Below are 17239 nucleotides of genomic sequence, written 5' to 3'. Positions count from 1 at the left end.
CTAAAAACTATGTGCGTGTTATGGTCGGGTGCGTGTTATAGAGCGAAAAATACGGTAAATGGCACTTTAAACCTAGGTTGTTGGCGCAACAACAGAATGTCTAGGCGTGCTTTTCTTATAACAAGAATACAAAGCTGAAAATGAATGAACTGCAGCTAAAATATTATGTTCATTTTTTACATGGCCTAGTCCTTCCGCTGCCCACCCCCCTAATATTCTTAAGAGGATCTTTTCTCCATTCTTCAGTTAGTAGCTGGAAGTGGGAAGGCAGAAAAAGGTCCCCCTTTCTTTCCACTCTGAAGCTTTAATCTGAAATCTTAGCCACAGTAGTAGCGCCGAGAGCTCAGAAACTGCTCACGCTAAAGAAATTCTCTGTTGCAAAATGCACCTAGAACAATGGGAGTTTCGAACACTGATGTGGACTTCTAGTAGAGCTTCTCAATTTCACTGGAAAGCTGCTATATGTGTTCTTGCCCAAGATTTGCAGGTTATGCTGCAGAGCCTAGAGTGCAAGTCAGAACCAGAGCACCGAGGTCAGTATAACAGCTTGATGACATCTGAGGGTAGCTCACCAGATGGTACAGATTCCCTGGTATGGTTGGAATGGGAGGCATTTACCTAGAGGATATTTGGAGGGCTGAGATTATTGTGTTCAGCAAATGGCTTCATTGGATCAGTTTAATTGAGAGAAGAACAAGAAGATTTGAGTGAGTCTCTTGTCTGTCTGCCGTCGTCTTTTTCTATGTTTAAAAGCAAACCAAAGGAAGAACCCTTAAAAACTGTATTCCATTAAAGCTTCTCTCTGAGATGTTAAGGACCAAACAGATACTAGCAGAAATTCAGCAGGCTCTTTCTGTCAAAAGTAAAATTACCTTAGTTTATTTGGGGGATTTGCAGCGAGGGCTTTTGTGTGTGTGTCTCTTCTAATCATGGAACAATTTCAGCACCAATACAGTGGTGCCCCGCAAGACGAACGCCTCGCAAGATAGAAAACCCGCTAGACAAAAGGGTTTTCCGTTTTGGAGGCGCTTCGCAAAACGAATTTCCCTATGGGCTTGCTTCGCAAGACGAAAATGTCTTGCGAGTTCCTGCGGGTTTTCCCCCCTTCCCCCCCCCTTTTCCTAAGCCGCTAAGCCGCTTATCAGCTGATCCGCTGATAAGCCGCTTAACAGCTGATCGCTAAAAGCCGCTAAACCGCTAATAGCGCTAATCCACTAAGCTGTCAATGGGCTTGCTTCGCAAGACGAAAAAACTGCTATACGAAGAGCCTCACGGAACGGATTAATTTCGTCTTGCAAGGCACCACTGTAAATCTTAAAATTGACCATCTAGTGCATTTGATAGGCATTGGATCTCACCATACAGAGAGGCTTGCATTTGGCGCCAAATTTAATCTGTGCCTAATGCAAGCTGAGCTTGCCTGGGAACATGCCACTGTATGTTGCCTCCCCTTTGTCAATTTCCTTAAGCTTGAGATGATTGTGGGCAAAGCAGGGCATTGTCTGTGCAGACATAGTTTTGTACTTTAAAGCTGTACTTCTCAGGTTCTGGAGCCTCTGGTGTCATGGAATATAAACTGTGTGGAAGTGGGGACCTACACAGAGAACAGAAAGGATTCAACTTAGTGCCATTCTTTATTTTCATCTTCTGTTTTTAAACCCTACATCACTTATATATATAAATAAATAAATAACAAACTATCATTATAGCAACAACAATACTCATCATATTTACCTGTTCGACAGTGGAATTTGCTGCCAAGGAGTGTGGTGGAGTCTCCTTCTTTGGAGGTTTTTAAGCAGAGGCTTGACAACCATATGTCAGGAGTGCTCTGATGGTGTTTCCTGCTTGGCAGGGGGTTGGACTCGATGGCCCTTGTGGTCTCTTCCAACTCTATGATTCTATTCTATGATTCTACCTAAGCCTTGCACACTCAATTACATGTAAAAGCCTGGATGAAAATATGTCTTTTCTAGATGCCCATAATGAACATCCATTAATTTTCCCCAGAGTTGCCATAGTACATGGGTAGGCAAACTAAGGCCCGGGGGCCAGATGCGGCCCAATCGCCTTCTAAATCCAGCCCACGGAGGGTCCGGGAATCAGCGTGTTTTCACATGTGTAGAATGTGCACTTTTATTTAAAATGCATCTCTGGGTTATTTGTGGGGCATAGGAATTCGTTCATCCCCCCCTCCAAAATAATATAGTTCAGCCCCCCACAAGGTCTGAGGGACAGTGGACCGGCCCCCTGCTGTAAACGTTTGCTGACCCCTGCCATAGTATAAAACTTGATTTTTCAGGTTTGTCTAAATGTAAACAACTGTTTCAGACCTCCCAGGTTGTAATCATAGAATTGTAGAGGACCCCAAGGGTCATCTAGTCCAACCCCCTGCAATGCAGAAATCTCAACTAAAGCATCCATGACAGACGGCCATCTAACCACTGTTTAAAAACCTCCAATGAAGGAGCTCTTCCTTCTCCTTGTAATGCCGGCCTCCAAATCCCATAGCTGCAGGGTTGGAAAAGAAGCTCTGTTAGGGCCCAACCAAAGAACCAATACAGTGGTACCTCGGGTTAAGTACTTAATTCGTTCTGGAGGTCCGTTCTTAACCTGAAACTGTTCTTAACCTGAAGCACCACTTTAGCTAATGGGGCCTCCCGCTGCTGAGTACGATTTCTGTTCTCATCCTGAAGCAAAGTTCTTAACCTGAAGCACTATTTCTGGGTTAGTGGAGTCTGTAACCTGAAGCGTATGTAACCTGAAGCGTATGTAACCCGAGGTACCACTGTAATCTCTGTTCATTTAGCTTTCACATCAGCGCTTGGGAGCAGTTTTCACAAAACAAATATGTGAAGTGGATCAGCAGTGGGTATTGTTCTGCAAGAGCAGCTGATTTCCCATATCTGTTGGGCGAGGCGGGGGAGCCAACTGTCTTTAGCTTCGTAGAGAAAGTGGTAAGTGAGGTATAAAAAATATTAAAATAAATTCTCAGTGATTTGGGCATATTGTCAAGCCTAACCAGTAGGCACTGTGGCTCCGCCTTCCAGGGGAGCCTTAAAAGCACATTGACTGCAGATCCAAAGATGGTCTTTCGCTTCCCTTCTCTCTCCTTTCCTCCCCCCACTCTAAAACCCTGAGCTGGGGCTTGTTTTGGTACTTGGCAGCCAATGTGCTTGAAGCACCTCATCCGCCCTGTGCCCAGATAGTCAGCTGTAGCCTCTCTCTCCAGATGTAGTTGTTGTGCCCTCCAAATCTCAGCGCAACTAGGGGGGTGAAGCTTGCTGCCTACATTTGCCCTAAGCTGCAGCAGAAGGCCGAGCCTTCTCAGAGTAGGGCCTTCTCCAGAGGCCGTGGTGAGCAGAATTGTTGGGCCTCTGCTGATTATGTGCAACTGTTTTATGTATTGGTCCCAGGTCTTGGAGTTGTAAACCCCTGCAGTGCTTTGCAGAGCAAGGCCTGCTGAACTGCAGGCGAGGCTTTGCTGCTCAGTGGCAGATCATGGGCCGGTCTGATGCAGTAGCATTGCATAGGCTCAATAACCCCCTGGTGCTGTCTTATCACACAAGGTATTCTGCCCATATTGCCTGCTTGCTTTTTTTTATATTACAGTAAAAAGGTTGGCCTGTTCTGGAAAAACCACGGTAAAATGGCGGCGAAGTGAGCCCACATATTGCAAAGGTGGGCAGTTTTAAACCTGAGTCAGTAAGGCTAGCAAAATAAGATTCCTGATAACATTTATTACAAAAAATGTATTTTAAGAAGAACCCTTGTGGGCGGCTAACCAAATAACTGAAATTGTGCCTGGGCCTCCCTCTCCCCTCTGCTTCCTGGTGAAAAACCAGAATTTCAACAGATGGGTTTCCCAAGAGATCTGGGGTGATATATGTTGGCATGCAAAAATTCTGGGGCCACACCCTAAATTGCAAGTAGCTAGGAGTGGCTGGGAGAGAGTAGCTCTTCCATGACTTGCCACCATACTGAAGACAAAACTGCTGCTGGGCCCAATGGACTGGTGGTTGGACTGCTAATAACCATGTCTGTTCCGGCAGCTTTAAAACCTAAGAAGAGGTTTGTTGGATCTTTAGAGCAGATATTCAGCCAATCCAGCACCCTTCTTTCACAGCAGCGACCAGCTGCTCATCCAGCAGACCTCACAAGCTGAGCATGAAGGCAATAGTTTTTGTCCCCAACACTAAATATTTTTTGGGGGGGGTGTACAGTGGTGCCTCGCAAGACGAAATTAATCCGTTCCATGAGGCTCTTCGTATAGCGGTTTTCTCGTCTTGCGAAGCAAGCCCATTGACAGCTTAGCGGATTAGCGCTATTAGCGGTTTAGTGGCTTTTAGTGATCAGCTGTTAAGCGGCTTATCAGCGGATCAGCTGATTAGCGGCTTAGGAAAAGGGGAAAAAAGGGGGGGAAACCCGCAGGAACTCGCAATACATTTTCGTCTTGCGAAGCAAGCCCATAGGGAAATTCGTTTTGCGAAGCGCCTCCAAAACGGAAAACCCTTTCGTCTAGCGGGTTTTCCGTCTTGCGAGGCGTTCATCTTGCGGGGCACCACTGTACTTCCTTTCAACACCGAGGTTCCATTTAGGGATTCTGGCTGATAGAGTCATCAACTGTTGTTTCCAGTGAATCTGTCTGATCCTTTTTTGAAAAGTTAGTGAAGACGCTAGTTGCCACAGCAGCCACACCTTGAAGTGAATTCCATTGCACTTCATTAGAAGTGCTTCATTACCCATCAGTTCTGCCCTGAACATCAACTCATTACTGAGTTTTAGTATTATGGGAGAGAGAGGAGTGTTTACTCTTCCCCAATATTATATAATTATATAAACTTCTATTGTGTACTTTCTCAGTTGTATACCCCCCCCTTAAAAAAAATTAGAGTGGCTGCTCTAATTATAATTTGCTGCCTTGACCCTAAAGCCAAACATTGATTGCAGGAAGTTCAGACAACCAGGAAACATCCTCTTTTTAAATTGTACCTTTGTATTCAAAGCAGCAAGCAAATAAATAGTTGTCATGGCTTATTTATACATTATTTTACTGGAGAAAGGATCCACAAAGAGAGTGCACAACATTCAAATCCTCCAATTTGAAGTCTTAAAACCGAGCATTAAAACTGAGAACAAATAGCAGGGAGGAATTTAAAGCTGCCCCTCAAAGCATGCCAGAACATTAAAAGTTTTAACAACTCGCCTAAAGAAACCTGCATAAATGAGAGAGGTGTTGCAACCGAGAGGGCCCTGCCCCTCATTCCAGCAAAAGCCACATCTGCCAGTGCAGAGCCAGGCCTCAGATGAACACAGTAAATGGGATGCATTCACGTGGAAGAAAGCAGCCCTTCGAATATTCTGAGCTGTGTGATATGTAGGGGTGTGAATGTGTTGGTTGTAAATACATAGAAGGACCTTGGACTATCTTGAGGGTTGGGCAGATGCCTATGAGTAGAGGTGTTGTGGTTTGTAGACAAATAAAAAGAAGGGAATGACTGTAAAAAGTTTCGTTTTGCTAAACACTCTGAAGCAGAATCAAACTCTCTGATGATTAAAAAGGTAAAGGTACCCCTGCCCGTACGGGCCAGTCTTGACAGACTCTGGGGTTGTGCGCCCATCTCACTTAAGAGGCCAGGGGCCAGCGCTGTCCGGAGACACTTCCGGGTCACGTGGCCAGCGTGACATCGCTGCTCTGGCGAGCCAGAGCCGCACACGGAAACGCCGTTTACCTTCCCGCTGGTAAGCGGTTCCTATTTATCTACTTGCACCCGGAGGTGCTTTCGAACTGCTAGGTTGGCAGGCGCTGGGACCGAGCAGCGGGAGCGCACCCCGCCGCAGGGATTCGAACCGCCGACCTTTCGATCGGCAAGTCCTAGGCGCTGAGGCTTTAACCCACAGCGCCACCTGCGTCCCATGCAAATTCTGTAGACCACCCACATTTCTTGAAAGCATGAGATTACTGCGCTTCTGGAAGCCTTGTCCGGTTATAGATTCCCAGAGACACGTTTGCTGTGTGTGTGTTCAGGGACACACCTGATCTCTAAACATTGGAGAGTGTGGTTGAGCTGCCATGAAAGCTTATGGATTTAAAGCTGCCCCCATAACTTTGCTGTGGACTCTGATACTTTTCTGCACTTTGCATTTCCGACTTGTTGAGTAGTGTTGCTCTTTAATCTCTCTGGAGCTGTGCCCTGGCGGGTAGCTGGTCTTGGCACCAGATGGCCCTGAACTGTGTGAACTTGAATGGGGGACAAGGAAGCCTGTGCATTCTGAGCTTGGGTGTGTGTCAGATGTGAGCAGCGTCACAGCCTGCGGGGCCTCAACTTTTGGCCCACAGGAGGAAAAAGAAGGGCAGCGCCCATTCCAAACCAACTTTGCAAACAATGGGCTGTAAATTTCACGATAAGACTCTCATTGTCAGTTTGTTTGAAAATAGCATTCAGGTGTGTGTGAGAGAGATTTCCCTAGGTTAAAGAAACGTAATTACAAACAAATTGGTCCAGGGGTTTTTGTGCTAAGTTCTTGGGTGTAGGGGAAGAACCAAAAGGAATTTGCTTCCCTCCCTTGCATTTTGTGGGCATCGATTTTTGGAGGGGATTTAAAAAAATGAAAATGGTGTACAGCATCATAGAAGTGCTCCTAGGAAATAACCTGCAAAAATTCAGAAGGATGCCCAGCATTTTCCAACCAAGCACCTCTAGCAAGGAGCAGCTTCCAGTCAGAAAACCTGATAGTTTTCATGTCATGATTCCCTTTAATGTTTTAAAGAATCCCTCTTCTTCCTGTATTGCTTCTTTAAAAATGGACTTTAAAAAATGTTTGCTTATTAACATCTTTCTCTATTTCTTTGCAGATTTATTCTTATAGGCAGTAGTGAAGAAAAGCACAATGGAATTCTACGAGTCTACCTATTTCATTGTCCTCGTCCCCTCTGTCGTGATTGCCGTTATCTTCCTTTTCTTCTGGCTTTTTATGAAGGAAACTCTGTACGATGAAGCCCTCGCGAAACAAAAGAGGGACCAAAAGTTTCCGCCTGCTAAGGCTGATAAAAAGAAGGCAGAGAAGAAGAAGAGCAAGAAGAAAGAGGCTCAGAATGGGAACCTCCACGAGTCTGACTCGGAAAGCGCCCCTCGAGACTTCAAGCTATCTGATGCTTTGGGGGCAGAAGAGGAGCCTATCCCTACTGCCCCTTTGGGTGTGACAGAGGCCCCCAGTGGCCTCCGAGAGAGGAAGAAGAAGGAGAAGAAACGTAAAGGGAGCCCAGAGGAGCAGGCGCCCAAAGACCCGGACAGCACCAAGTCTGGAGGGAAGAAAGTGGAGCCAGTACCTGTTACGAAACAGCCCACCCCACCGTCCGATGGAGCTGGGTCAAAGAAGAAGGCGGGACAAAAGAAGCAGAAGAATGGAATAGGTATCTTCATGCTAGAATTTGGGGTTGGGGGGGGGGAGGGCTTGGTTTAGCCAACACAGGTTCCTAAGCTGTTGGGATGGATTAAAATACAAAATGGCACAATATATCTTTACTGCTTTCTCTCACCTCCACAAGCGTTGCCCTAAGTACAGCTTTGCTCCCGGTTTAAAATACAGTGTTTTACAGATAGGCCTTGATTGATGATAAATTCAGGCTGTGCAAGCAGAGTGGGTTTGGCACTCTTGTACAGCAAACCCACATCCCTCCCCCCCCCCCAAAAAAATTAGACACTTTTGCCATAAGGAAAACTAATCTGGAAATCCTCTGGAAAGTGTGTGATAACACTAATTCCCTGATGTGGTGTCATATAGTCTTCCTGCAGACTTTGGGCTCAATAAGCAGGTTGTCTGAAAGCAGCTTAAGTGTCTTGTTGCAGAATGCTTCCAAAAGAGGTTTGGGGTTATTTTCAGCCCCTGTGGAACTGCCAGCTAACTCCTGCTGCCTCCATAGAATTGGACTCATTTATTTCTGCTCCCCACCCAATAAATCCCACACTTTTTGGTGCTGTATTGTAGTAAGCCACCGTCTTATCTAAGGATAGCAAAGATGGAAATATAAAAGGAGTGGAGAATAGTTTCAGCATGAGGCACTTTCTTCACCCTGCATTTGATCACTACTGTTAAGATATAGTAAAAGACTTTCCAGTACTGTGGTGCCCCGCAAGAAGAACGCCACGCAAGACGGAAAACCCGCTAGACGAAAGGGTTTTCCGTTTTGGAGGCGCTTCGCAAAACAAATTTCCCTATGGGCTTGCTTCGCAAGACGAAAATGTCTTGCGAGTTCCTGGTTTTTTTTTTCCCCTTTCCCCCCTTTTCCTAAGCCCTAAGCCGCTTATCAGGTGATCCGCTAAAAGCCGCTAAACCGCTAATAGCGCTAATCCGCTAAGCTGTCAATGGGCTTGCTTCGCAAGACGAAAAAACCGCTATACGAAGAGCCTCACGGAACGGATTAATTTCGTCTTGCGAGGCACCACTGTATGCTTGAAGGCTAGCTGGTGTCACAGGTTCAGCATAAAAGTTCTCGTCAAAGCATGCAGTCTTTCCTCATTTCCAGATTACTTCTGCACCAGCATTCTGTGTTGCAATTGCTTGATGTTTTTGCATTATACCAGATTGTTATCTCTCTACCAGTCCCCTTCCACCCTGTTCTCTCTTCTCTTTATTTTTTACAATAAAAACGTGCTGCTTTTTATGTGCACATTTGATGATTGCTACTGAGGTGCTGCTGCAAGATGCTCTATATGCTGCAGTTTTTAGGCTTTCTTTCTTTTTTAAGAAAAAATACTGCAGTGATTCAATATTCGGAAGTGTAGTTAACTTGCTCTCACGGCTAATCTCCCTAGACCTGAGTCTTAGCAGCTCTGTGGTCTGAGCGCAATACAAGTGAGGCAATGTTTTGCAAAACTTAGTTTCAAAATCAGATGTGGAATAAGGATGCGGACCTTGCTGCTTAACAACCCCTTGACTTCCATGAAGAAGTGGCTCTTTAGTATTTCAGTAAATGCTTTGCTATGTAAAGTTTCATATTGGCATTTAAAAGTTTGCTAGTATTGGGGGGCTGAACCCCCGATAGTTTTGCACCTCCTGGTGTTCTTAGAGCAGAGTTTTGCCTCGTATCTGTGGAATGCAGCTTCAGAAACAGGCATATTCTGTTGGTCCAAGCAAGCTTTTGGGCTATTCAGAACTTGTCCCCAGACCCAGATGTTCAGAGTAAAACAAAAAACAGTTTTGATATTACTAATCCACTATTCATTCTTGGTTGCAGTTTTGTGTTAACTCTTCTGCTGGCCTATATTTAAAACCTTCTGCACAGGTGCTTCTGATAAATAAGTTATAACTACTTCTGTTTCTTTACATATTAGAAAAATGTTTGTCATTATGATAGGAGAGGGTATGTACGGAGACAGAGCTTGTATATTGTAAGGATCATGGTATTATTGATGTTTGTGTGTAAGCATGTGTGTCTCACTTTGGCACAGTGACACAGCACTGTGTTAGATGGCACCTAACACAGGACAGTCTCTAGATTATTTACAATTGAATTTTAAAACATACAATATTGTTTGTAGGCTTCCTGTTGAGTGGAGTCACCCATGTTTGGGTGCTGGGCAAATTTGCCTCTGCATTGTTCCCAAATGCAGTGTATACCTTCTGGCTTCCCTACAGGGGTGAATTCAATTTCATAATTAAGTAAAGGTGAAGACTTGGAAACCGATGGAGCTCAGCATTTATACCATTCCCCTGTATCTTGAGAGCCCAACCATTAACAGTTGAGGCTGTTCTTCCTTGCATAGCCTCAGTCTGTGTTCCGTTTCTTGGTCAAGTTAAGAGTGTGGCAGAATGTTGAGGTCTATCTTGACAGTGTCTGAATACATACATATATGCATGTACACATACCATGTTAGATCACTCTAAAGCCTGATGTGTCTTGTCTTTTATAGATGACCAGGATGCCAAGACTGATTCATTTTTGTCCCCGACTAAAAAGCAGGACCCTCTCCTGTTGCATCATGAGATAAAACAAGAAAGTGTATCAGGCAAGAAGAAAGTGTCTGCAAAGAAACAAAAGACAGATAATGGTAAGATGCAGATTTCTCTTTCTCACTCTTCTTTTAAGATCCTTTCATTGTCAGTGGGGATGGAGTAACTGCCATGAGTTTAATTTTAAGGATTTGTCCTCTGAATTCTGAGACACTGTTCAAAAATGTTTGGGAAAATAGGGTACTCACCAGGCCAATTCAGAAGTGGGAAGGAGTAGAGAGCCTGTTGTAACCTCTCACTGTGTGTGTGAACAGTACAGTTGCCCAGGGCCTTTTGCTTTTGACCTCAAGGTTGCTCTACTCAAGCAAAACGTCTTTAGGGGCAGATAAAGCTTGAGGCTGCAGAACAGGAGTTCATTGACATATTTGATATGATTTTGTCAGGGCTGATTCAGAATGTAATTTTCCAAGTTTCTATTGGATCTATCTAAATCTAATGACGTTTTGACCTATACATATAGGATCTTGTTAACTTTGATTGATAGACTTACGTATGCTATTGCTGTTCTCATTTCATTTTCTCTCTCCTTTCCCTGTGTGTGCTCATTTTTGATGTTGCATTACAAACGGTTCCTCCCTGCATTGATTGTGTGTGCATGTACATGCATGTAAGCACATTTACAGAATGACACTTCTTAAAATGTATGTGTGTGGTGTGATTGTTTTATTTATTTTTCTATTCTTCCTTTCCTCCAAGGACCTCAAGGCAGCTTGTATAATTCTCTCTCTTCTCTATCCGCTGCTTCCAATTTTATACTCCTATTACCCCTGTAGTGTAAGTTAGACTGATAGAAGGTGACAGGTCCCAGTGAGCTTCACAACTAGTGTTAGAAACTCAGATATATAAGCTAGATGCCAAACGGAATGTCTAGTTAGCATTTGGGAGCCAGAAGGCTCAAAAGTCGTATTTTTCGAGAAAACCTTTTGGTTCCTGAAATTCATTCTGGTTGTGCAGATAAAATATCACAGATAGAATTCTACAGGGTGTATTGTGAGCGTGTGAAAACAGGCAAGATCCGAGGATCCCCAGGCATGTTCCTCCAGAGGTTGGAGACATCAGGCACCACCCTGGGGCTGGGCATCTTCACTGGGTCGCAAGTGGGCAGTAGCCAGGTGCAAAATGTGCCTGGCAAATTTCGACCGCTGCTCACAACTGAGTGGGGTTTAGAACCCTGGACTCTCTACTCAACCACAATGCCACACTGACCCAGTCGATCATTTCATGCAACCTGATGAAGCAGGCACTGCCTCCTTATGAAGCCTTATTCACAATAAACTTCTTAGCAAGCAGAACATTTCATCTGCTCTATATCTGCTCTTAGTGCTTTAAAGCTCAGGACAGGCCGTGTTTTCTTCTTTTGCTGTTACTGTTTTCCCTTTCAGGAATGTGCCTAGGTCACTTTTGTAACAAAAATGAACATCAGATTCTGGTCCATCAGTATTTATCTGTCTCTGAAATCTTTATTCTGTCTTCCTGTAAACCGCCCAAGGCAGTAGGGTTTGACACATGGGTCAAGCAATGGTATGTCAAGAATCCAGGCTGTAACTCTATGTCTGATTTAATAGCAAGCACTGCACAATCTTTGCTTCTTGTTGTCCTCTTGGTCAAGGTGAGCGGCATGGAGGTGCTCAAGTGATTCTCTTGAAGGGGCTGAAACATGTCTATGTGGAACAGCTACTCTGTGAGATTACATGTTCTCATGGGTGCAGAGGAGCCTACTTCAGATGTTATTGGCCAGACCATGGTTTGTGACTGCCTCGTGGTTCCCCCCTTCTCTCACATAGTTCTTTCTCCCTTTCCTCGCCTGCCCTGACCATTGTTTGTTGTGACATCCAAATTGGGCAAACCATAGCTGCCTGCCACTAACAAGGAACTTCAAACCATGGGCTCTTAAGTCCATTTCATGGTTTCAAATTGTTGTTTCTGTGAAAGCATTTCTGATCTGCTTTCCGGGTTGTTGTTGTTTTAAAAAATGCCCAGTGTGTTCAACATTTATAATTTGAAACAGTAAGAAGTTTTGAAACAGTAAGAAGTTTTGAAACAAAACAAGCAAGAACAACTAAGTGCAATCAAACTCTGATCACGTTGAAAGTCTGTAAGAATGAAAAAACGTTTTGCAGTGGCATCAGAATTAACCTCATTGTGCAGGGCAGCTAAGTCTCCTGGGCCGGGAGTTTCTCAGCCTGGGTGCTGCACATGTTCCTCCCAACAGCATCCTGGAAGATGGCAGGATATGCACAAGGGTTTCCCCAGTTAATCTTGGTGGAGCGACAGATTCATATGGGGAGAGATGGTTTTTGTGAATGTGCTGGTTCCAAATCAATAAGGCTTTAACGGTAATGGCCAGCACTTTGCATTGAGAGTAGTCAGCAGTCCATGAGCCTGCAAATTTCTAATGACTTGCAACCTCGTGGCTTGGCTACATTCAAAAACAGGCCAGGGAGAATGCAGGCAGCATCTGTGACCTGCACTGAGCAAGAGTTTGAACCCTGCATTAGGGACACCCCGCCCCCCGAAAAACTCTAGCTCTCAGGATAAGGAACTGGTATGGTTCAATTAATGCTTTCAAATCATTTTTTAAAAATTAAAAGTAGTGTCATTGGGCGTATCTTCCACTTCCCTAAAGCTTGTACCCTATACCCTTGAAACTATACTACATCATGTGATTAGAAAAAACTCAGAAAGTTTCATCAAATGGTTGAGGGGTGGGTGAGAAAGAGACGTCTGTGCTGAATGGCAAGCCTAGGCATGGAAGGGTTATGCAATGGGGAAGGGAAATCTGATGACTAGTTCTCTTGGTGCCTAGGTGTGGATGTGGATGGCAGTTCCTGTATCAAGGCCTGTTGGTGCAGTCAGAAGAACTGTTCTGTGTGTCTGTAGGTTGTCCAAGACCCAAGGAATGGGGTTGGTGGAAGGAGTGTTCAGGCATGCTCTGTTCCCACCCTTGCAGCCCGAAGGGGTCAAAGAGGAAGCACAGCTAATGTTGGCCACATAAGCAATAATTGTTGCTTGGATTATTAGACTTGCTTATGTGGGTGAAAGATGCAAGGTGAATATTTAAGGTGGTTGCAGCACCATCTGCTGGAACTGTGGTTTTAGGCAAGGATTCAGCAACCGATGGCCTGAGCTTTTTGTGTTTGTGTGCATGTCAGGTATGCAACAATTCATTCACTGGTACATGCGCAGCTTCTCATGCCTTGGTGTACTGAACCAGGGTGTAGAGAGTTATGGGACTTGCAATGCAAGGAGCCCAGCTTGCAGCTCCACAGTCTCTGTTGATGGTGCCACATCTGACAACCATGTGGTTGCCCAGCCATACTCTACAATTAAAGCTTTTCAATTGTTCTCTTCCATGCATATTTGTGTGTGTGTGTGTGTGTTTGGTTACACTCAGGTCTATGCCACCTATGAACTCCAGCGGTGTTGCATAATAAATTGTGAGCTGTGATCTTTAGTAGTGTTGCATAATGACTTCTGATGACAAAGTGAGAGCCAAAGTTCTTACTCCATTCTTAATTAAAGTTAAAATAACCTGGAATCCTTTAGGGTTTTCTTACCCTGATACAGTGTGTCTTGGGGCTGGTCGAGATCTGGTTTTCAACATCGCAATGTATGACGAAGTCTGAAATAAGGATGGAATAAGGCATTGGCTGGCTTCATGGCTTTCCCCACATTGTGGTTTTTGCACAGAGCTTGTGTGCATAAGAGCGCGCGCGCGCGCGCACACACACACACACACACACACACACACCATGATTCGCGATACATTGCCAGGTCAAAAATTATGAAACTGATACATTTCTGAATAATTGAAGCACCTTTTGCCTGTGTGCCCTTTGTTCCCTAAAACTCCAGTCATGACATTGGTAGACGAGCCTTTGATTCATGCAACGACTTATATCCCTTTGATGGATAATGCTGACCAGAACTTGGCAGGGGAAAAGAGAGAAGCGGCTGACTTGGTGAAACAAGATGGGATTGAAGCGCTGCAGAAAAGCAACTCCAAGAAGCTGAAGAATGAAACCGACAAAGGTACTGCGGTCGAGGACATGGCAGGGCCAAGGGAGGCCTGTGGGGTTGTGCTGCAGAGCGTGGAAATGCGGTCAGTGCGGCGAGAGCTGAGGTTTCCTTTCCATCATGTTTCTCTCCTTCACGGTTGAGGAGAGATGTGGGCAGATGTGCAATTTCCTGTAAATGGGCAGGAAGTAGAGGGAATCTTTCGGAGTTTTAGTCTTGCAATATAATTAGCTTCGCTCCTTCCCCTTCCTCACCAGATGTGCCTCTCTAAATGACATTTGAATCTCGTTAGCTGTAGAGTTGCAAACCTGAGGCTTGGACGGCAGTATGGCCCTCCAAGCCTATCTGTCTGGCCCCAGGAGCTCTCACCAAGCTGTACTCACTGCTAGTCCTGCTTTGCCCTCTCATTGTGTGTGTTTGCCTTGCTGGAATATGCCCTTGAACTTGCTTGCCTGGATGGGAGGGTAGAGGGGGTGGGTGTACCTAGGAACTAGCCTACTTCAGAAAGGTGAAATTTGCATCCATTGCCCCACCCACTTTTGCCTCTGGCCACACCCACCTTCGCATGCCCCCACCCTGGAAAGTCGCCCAGAAGAGAATATGACACTCGGCATGAAAATGGTTCTCCCCGCTTCTGAGTTAGCTGAATGCTGTAGCTATGAGAGACAAAGCAGGTTTCGCTGAAGGTTTTTACTACTGGTTAAATCAGTTTTCCCCAAACTTGGGTCTCCAGCTGTTTTTGGACTACAACTCCCATCATCCCTAGCTAGCAAAACCAGTGGTCAGCGATGATGGTCCTGGAGACCCCAGTTTGGGAAACACTGGGTTAAATGGTACCAGAAGCACAATGTGACTACGTGAGCATTGGTGCGGGTGGCAGATAATATGGACTGAGTGCAGTCCTGCATGTTACAATTGCATACTGGCCAATCTTTTTGGCACAGGATCCTTTTAGCAAGCAATGCGAATGAAGCAAAGCTTGTGTACACACACACACATCTCTTGCAAAAGACCCTTGTGTGAACGGTAACAAATCGATGTGTCCTGCAGCAGTCATAACATGTGGCTGGCTCTGAAGCCTAGACCTGGCAAACGTGCACATTGCTTATCGCGCCACAGTTTTTCCGGTGTTGCCTCTGCTTTCCCTTCCACTGCCCCACTCCCCATTCCTCTAGTCTGGCTTCCTTATGCTGTTGATACCATAATTTGCAACCTTACTATTATTATTGACTCAAAGAAAACGGAGGTTAGTGGCTGCACAGAAAAGAAAGATAAATAGCGGCCGATGGTTGTAGTTTTAGACATTCCCCATACAGTGGTGCCTCGCAAGACGAAATTAATCCGTTCCGTGAGGCTCTTCGTATAGCGGTTTTTTCGTCTTGCGAAGCAAGCCCATTGACAGCTTAGCGGATTAGCGCTATTAGCGGTTTAGCGGCTTTTAGCGGATCAGCTGATAAGCGGCTTATCAGCGGATCAGCTGATAAGCGGCTTAGGGCTTAGGAAAAGGGGGGGGGAGGGGGGAAACCCCGCAGGAACTCGCAAGACATTTTCGTCTTGCGAAGCAAGCCCATAGGGAAATTCTTTTTGCGAAGCGCCTCCAAAACGGAAAACCCTTTCGTCTAGCGGGTTTTCCGTCTTGCGAGGCGTTCGTCTTGCGGGGCACCACTGTAATCTGTAGCCTTATCCAAATGCAGCTCATTCTTTTCCAGTGAGGTCTGGGATTTTCCGACCCAAATTAGAAACACTCCCCTCAGCAGATCTGTAAGCTGCTTCTTGGGGGGCATCAGAAAAGGTTTTTCCTGTCTTTACTGGGAGCTCTGAGGACACTTGCTTTGAGCCAAGCTTTCCCCTTGTCAGGGCCTGGTGATGTTTACATTGGGCCAGTGTGGTGTAGTGGTTAAGAGCGGTAGTCTTGTAATCTGGGGAACCAGGTTCGCTTCCCCGCTCCTCCATGTGCAGCTGCTGGGTGACCTTGGGCCAGTCACACTTCTCTGAAGTCTCTCAGCCCCACTCACCTCACAGAGTGTTTGTTGTGGGGGAGGAAGGGAAAGGAGAATATTAGCCGCTTTGAGACTCCTGAAGGGGAGTGAAAGGCGGGGTATCAAATCCAAACTCTTCTTCTTCTTTGCTTAAGGTTTGATACTGCCTTGCTTTAGGGCAGAGGCCCGTGGTTGTTCCAGAGAGGGCATTATTGCGTTGCTCCAGCAGTAATCTGGGACTGTCACAATCCTGCATGGATTTTTTAAAATTAGTTTTTATTAAATATTTTCCTGTGTTGCAGTTAAACAATTAAACAAGGAAAAGTATGAATAGCATCTCCACTGGCAATTCATAGTCTTTTCACAGTTCGTTTACAATTAAGTATGAGACACTATTGTAATAGACATTGTGCAGTAGAGGGAAAAGAGAGGGGAGGGAGATTTGGGGAGTTAAATGATATTTCGTTCTATTGCATGGTGTTTGTGCAGGGTTTTTTGGCTGGTTGCAGCGTGATTTGTTTGTATGTGTGAGGAGGGGAGCTGTTGGGTCACATTCTGTACCATAAAAGAACACACTTCCCTGGTCCTAAATGGCTTGTTGGGTATGGAGAGCATGTTCTCGGATAGTGTACCACAAATCAGACTCCCTCAACCTGGTGTCCCCCAGAAGCTGTGGACTACAACTCCCTTCATCCTGGCCAGCACATTGTTGAATTCCTCCCGTAGCAAACATGCCCCTGTATGTTAAATGTTGCTGGTGGGTTTTATTGCAGAAAACGCCGAGGTGAAATTTAAGGACTTTCTCTTGGCTATGAAGAATATGATCTTCACAGAAGAGGAGGCCTTGAGTGTGGTGGAGCTGCTAAAGGAGAAATCGAATGTGATTCAGGACGTTCTGCAGAAAGTAAGGGCTACTTTGGGTCACAGCACTTGACTGGAAAGGAGGGTGTTGGGTTTGCTAGAGCACTTGAGGCTAACACTTCTGGGCAAGCACTGCTTCTGCGACCTATTGGTATTTCTAGTTTTAATCATGATTTTATACTGATGCTTTTACTGTCTTCTCTTATGCCATCCTTATAGAGTTACTGAAAGGTGGCCTAGAAGCCTTGCATACAAAATAAACACTAGAACAGAGACAGTCGTTCTCACACTACGTGCTTCGTGCCTTTTCTGACACTGGTGTCATAAGTATTGATCCTCAGAACTTATTTTCTGAAGGTTCCCTCCTG

The 17239-nt window shown here is 45.3% G+C and overlaps 1 protein-coding gene across 5 annotated transcripts in view; it reads left to right on the top strand.

The window, feature by feature from the left end:
* The window catches only part of KTN1 (kinectin 1), a 106045-nt gene that overhangs the window by 26551 nt on the left and 62255 nt on the right, over positions 1-17239 (top strand). For all 5 annotated transcript variants that reach the window (XM_079983304.1, XM_079983306.1, XM_079983305.1 and 2 more), the window contains exons 2-5: positions 6857-7414; positions 9915-10052; positions 13870-14046; positions 16784-16914. In XM_079983304.1, coding sequence (XP_079839430.1) covers positions 6892-7414; positions 9915-10052; positions 13870-14046; positions 16784-16914 — 969 coding nt within the window. In that variant the 5' untranslated portion in view covers positions 6857-6891. The remainder of the gene's footprint in view (positions 1-6856; positions 7415-9914; positions 10053-13869; positions 14047-16783; positions 16915-17239) is intronic.

This window comes from Podarcis cretensis (assembly GCF_951804945.1).
Source record: "Podarcis cretensis genome assembly, chromosome: 1".
NCBI lineage: Eukaryota > Metazoa > Chordata > Lepidosauria > Squamata > Lacertidae > Podarcis > Podarcis cretensis.
The sequence above is the reverse complement of the archived record's forward strand: the minus strand, read 5'-3'. Positions and strand labels throughout refer to the sequence as shown.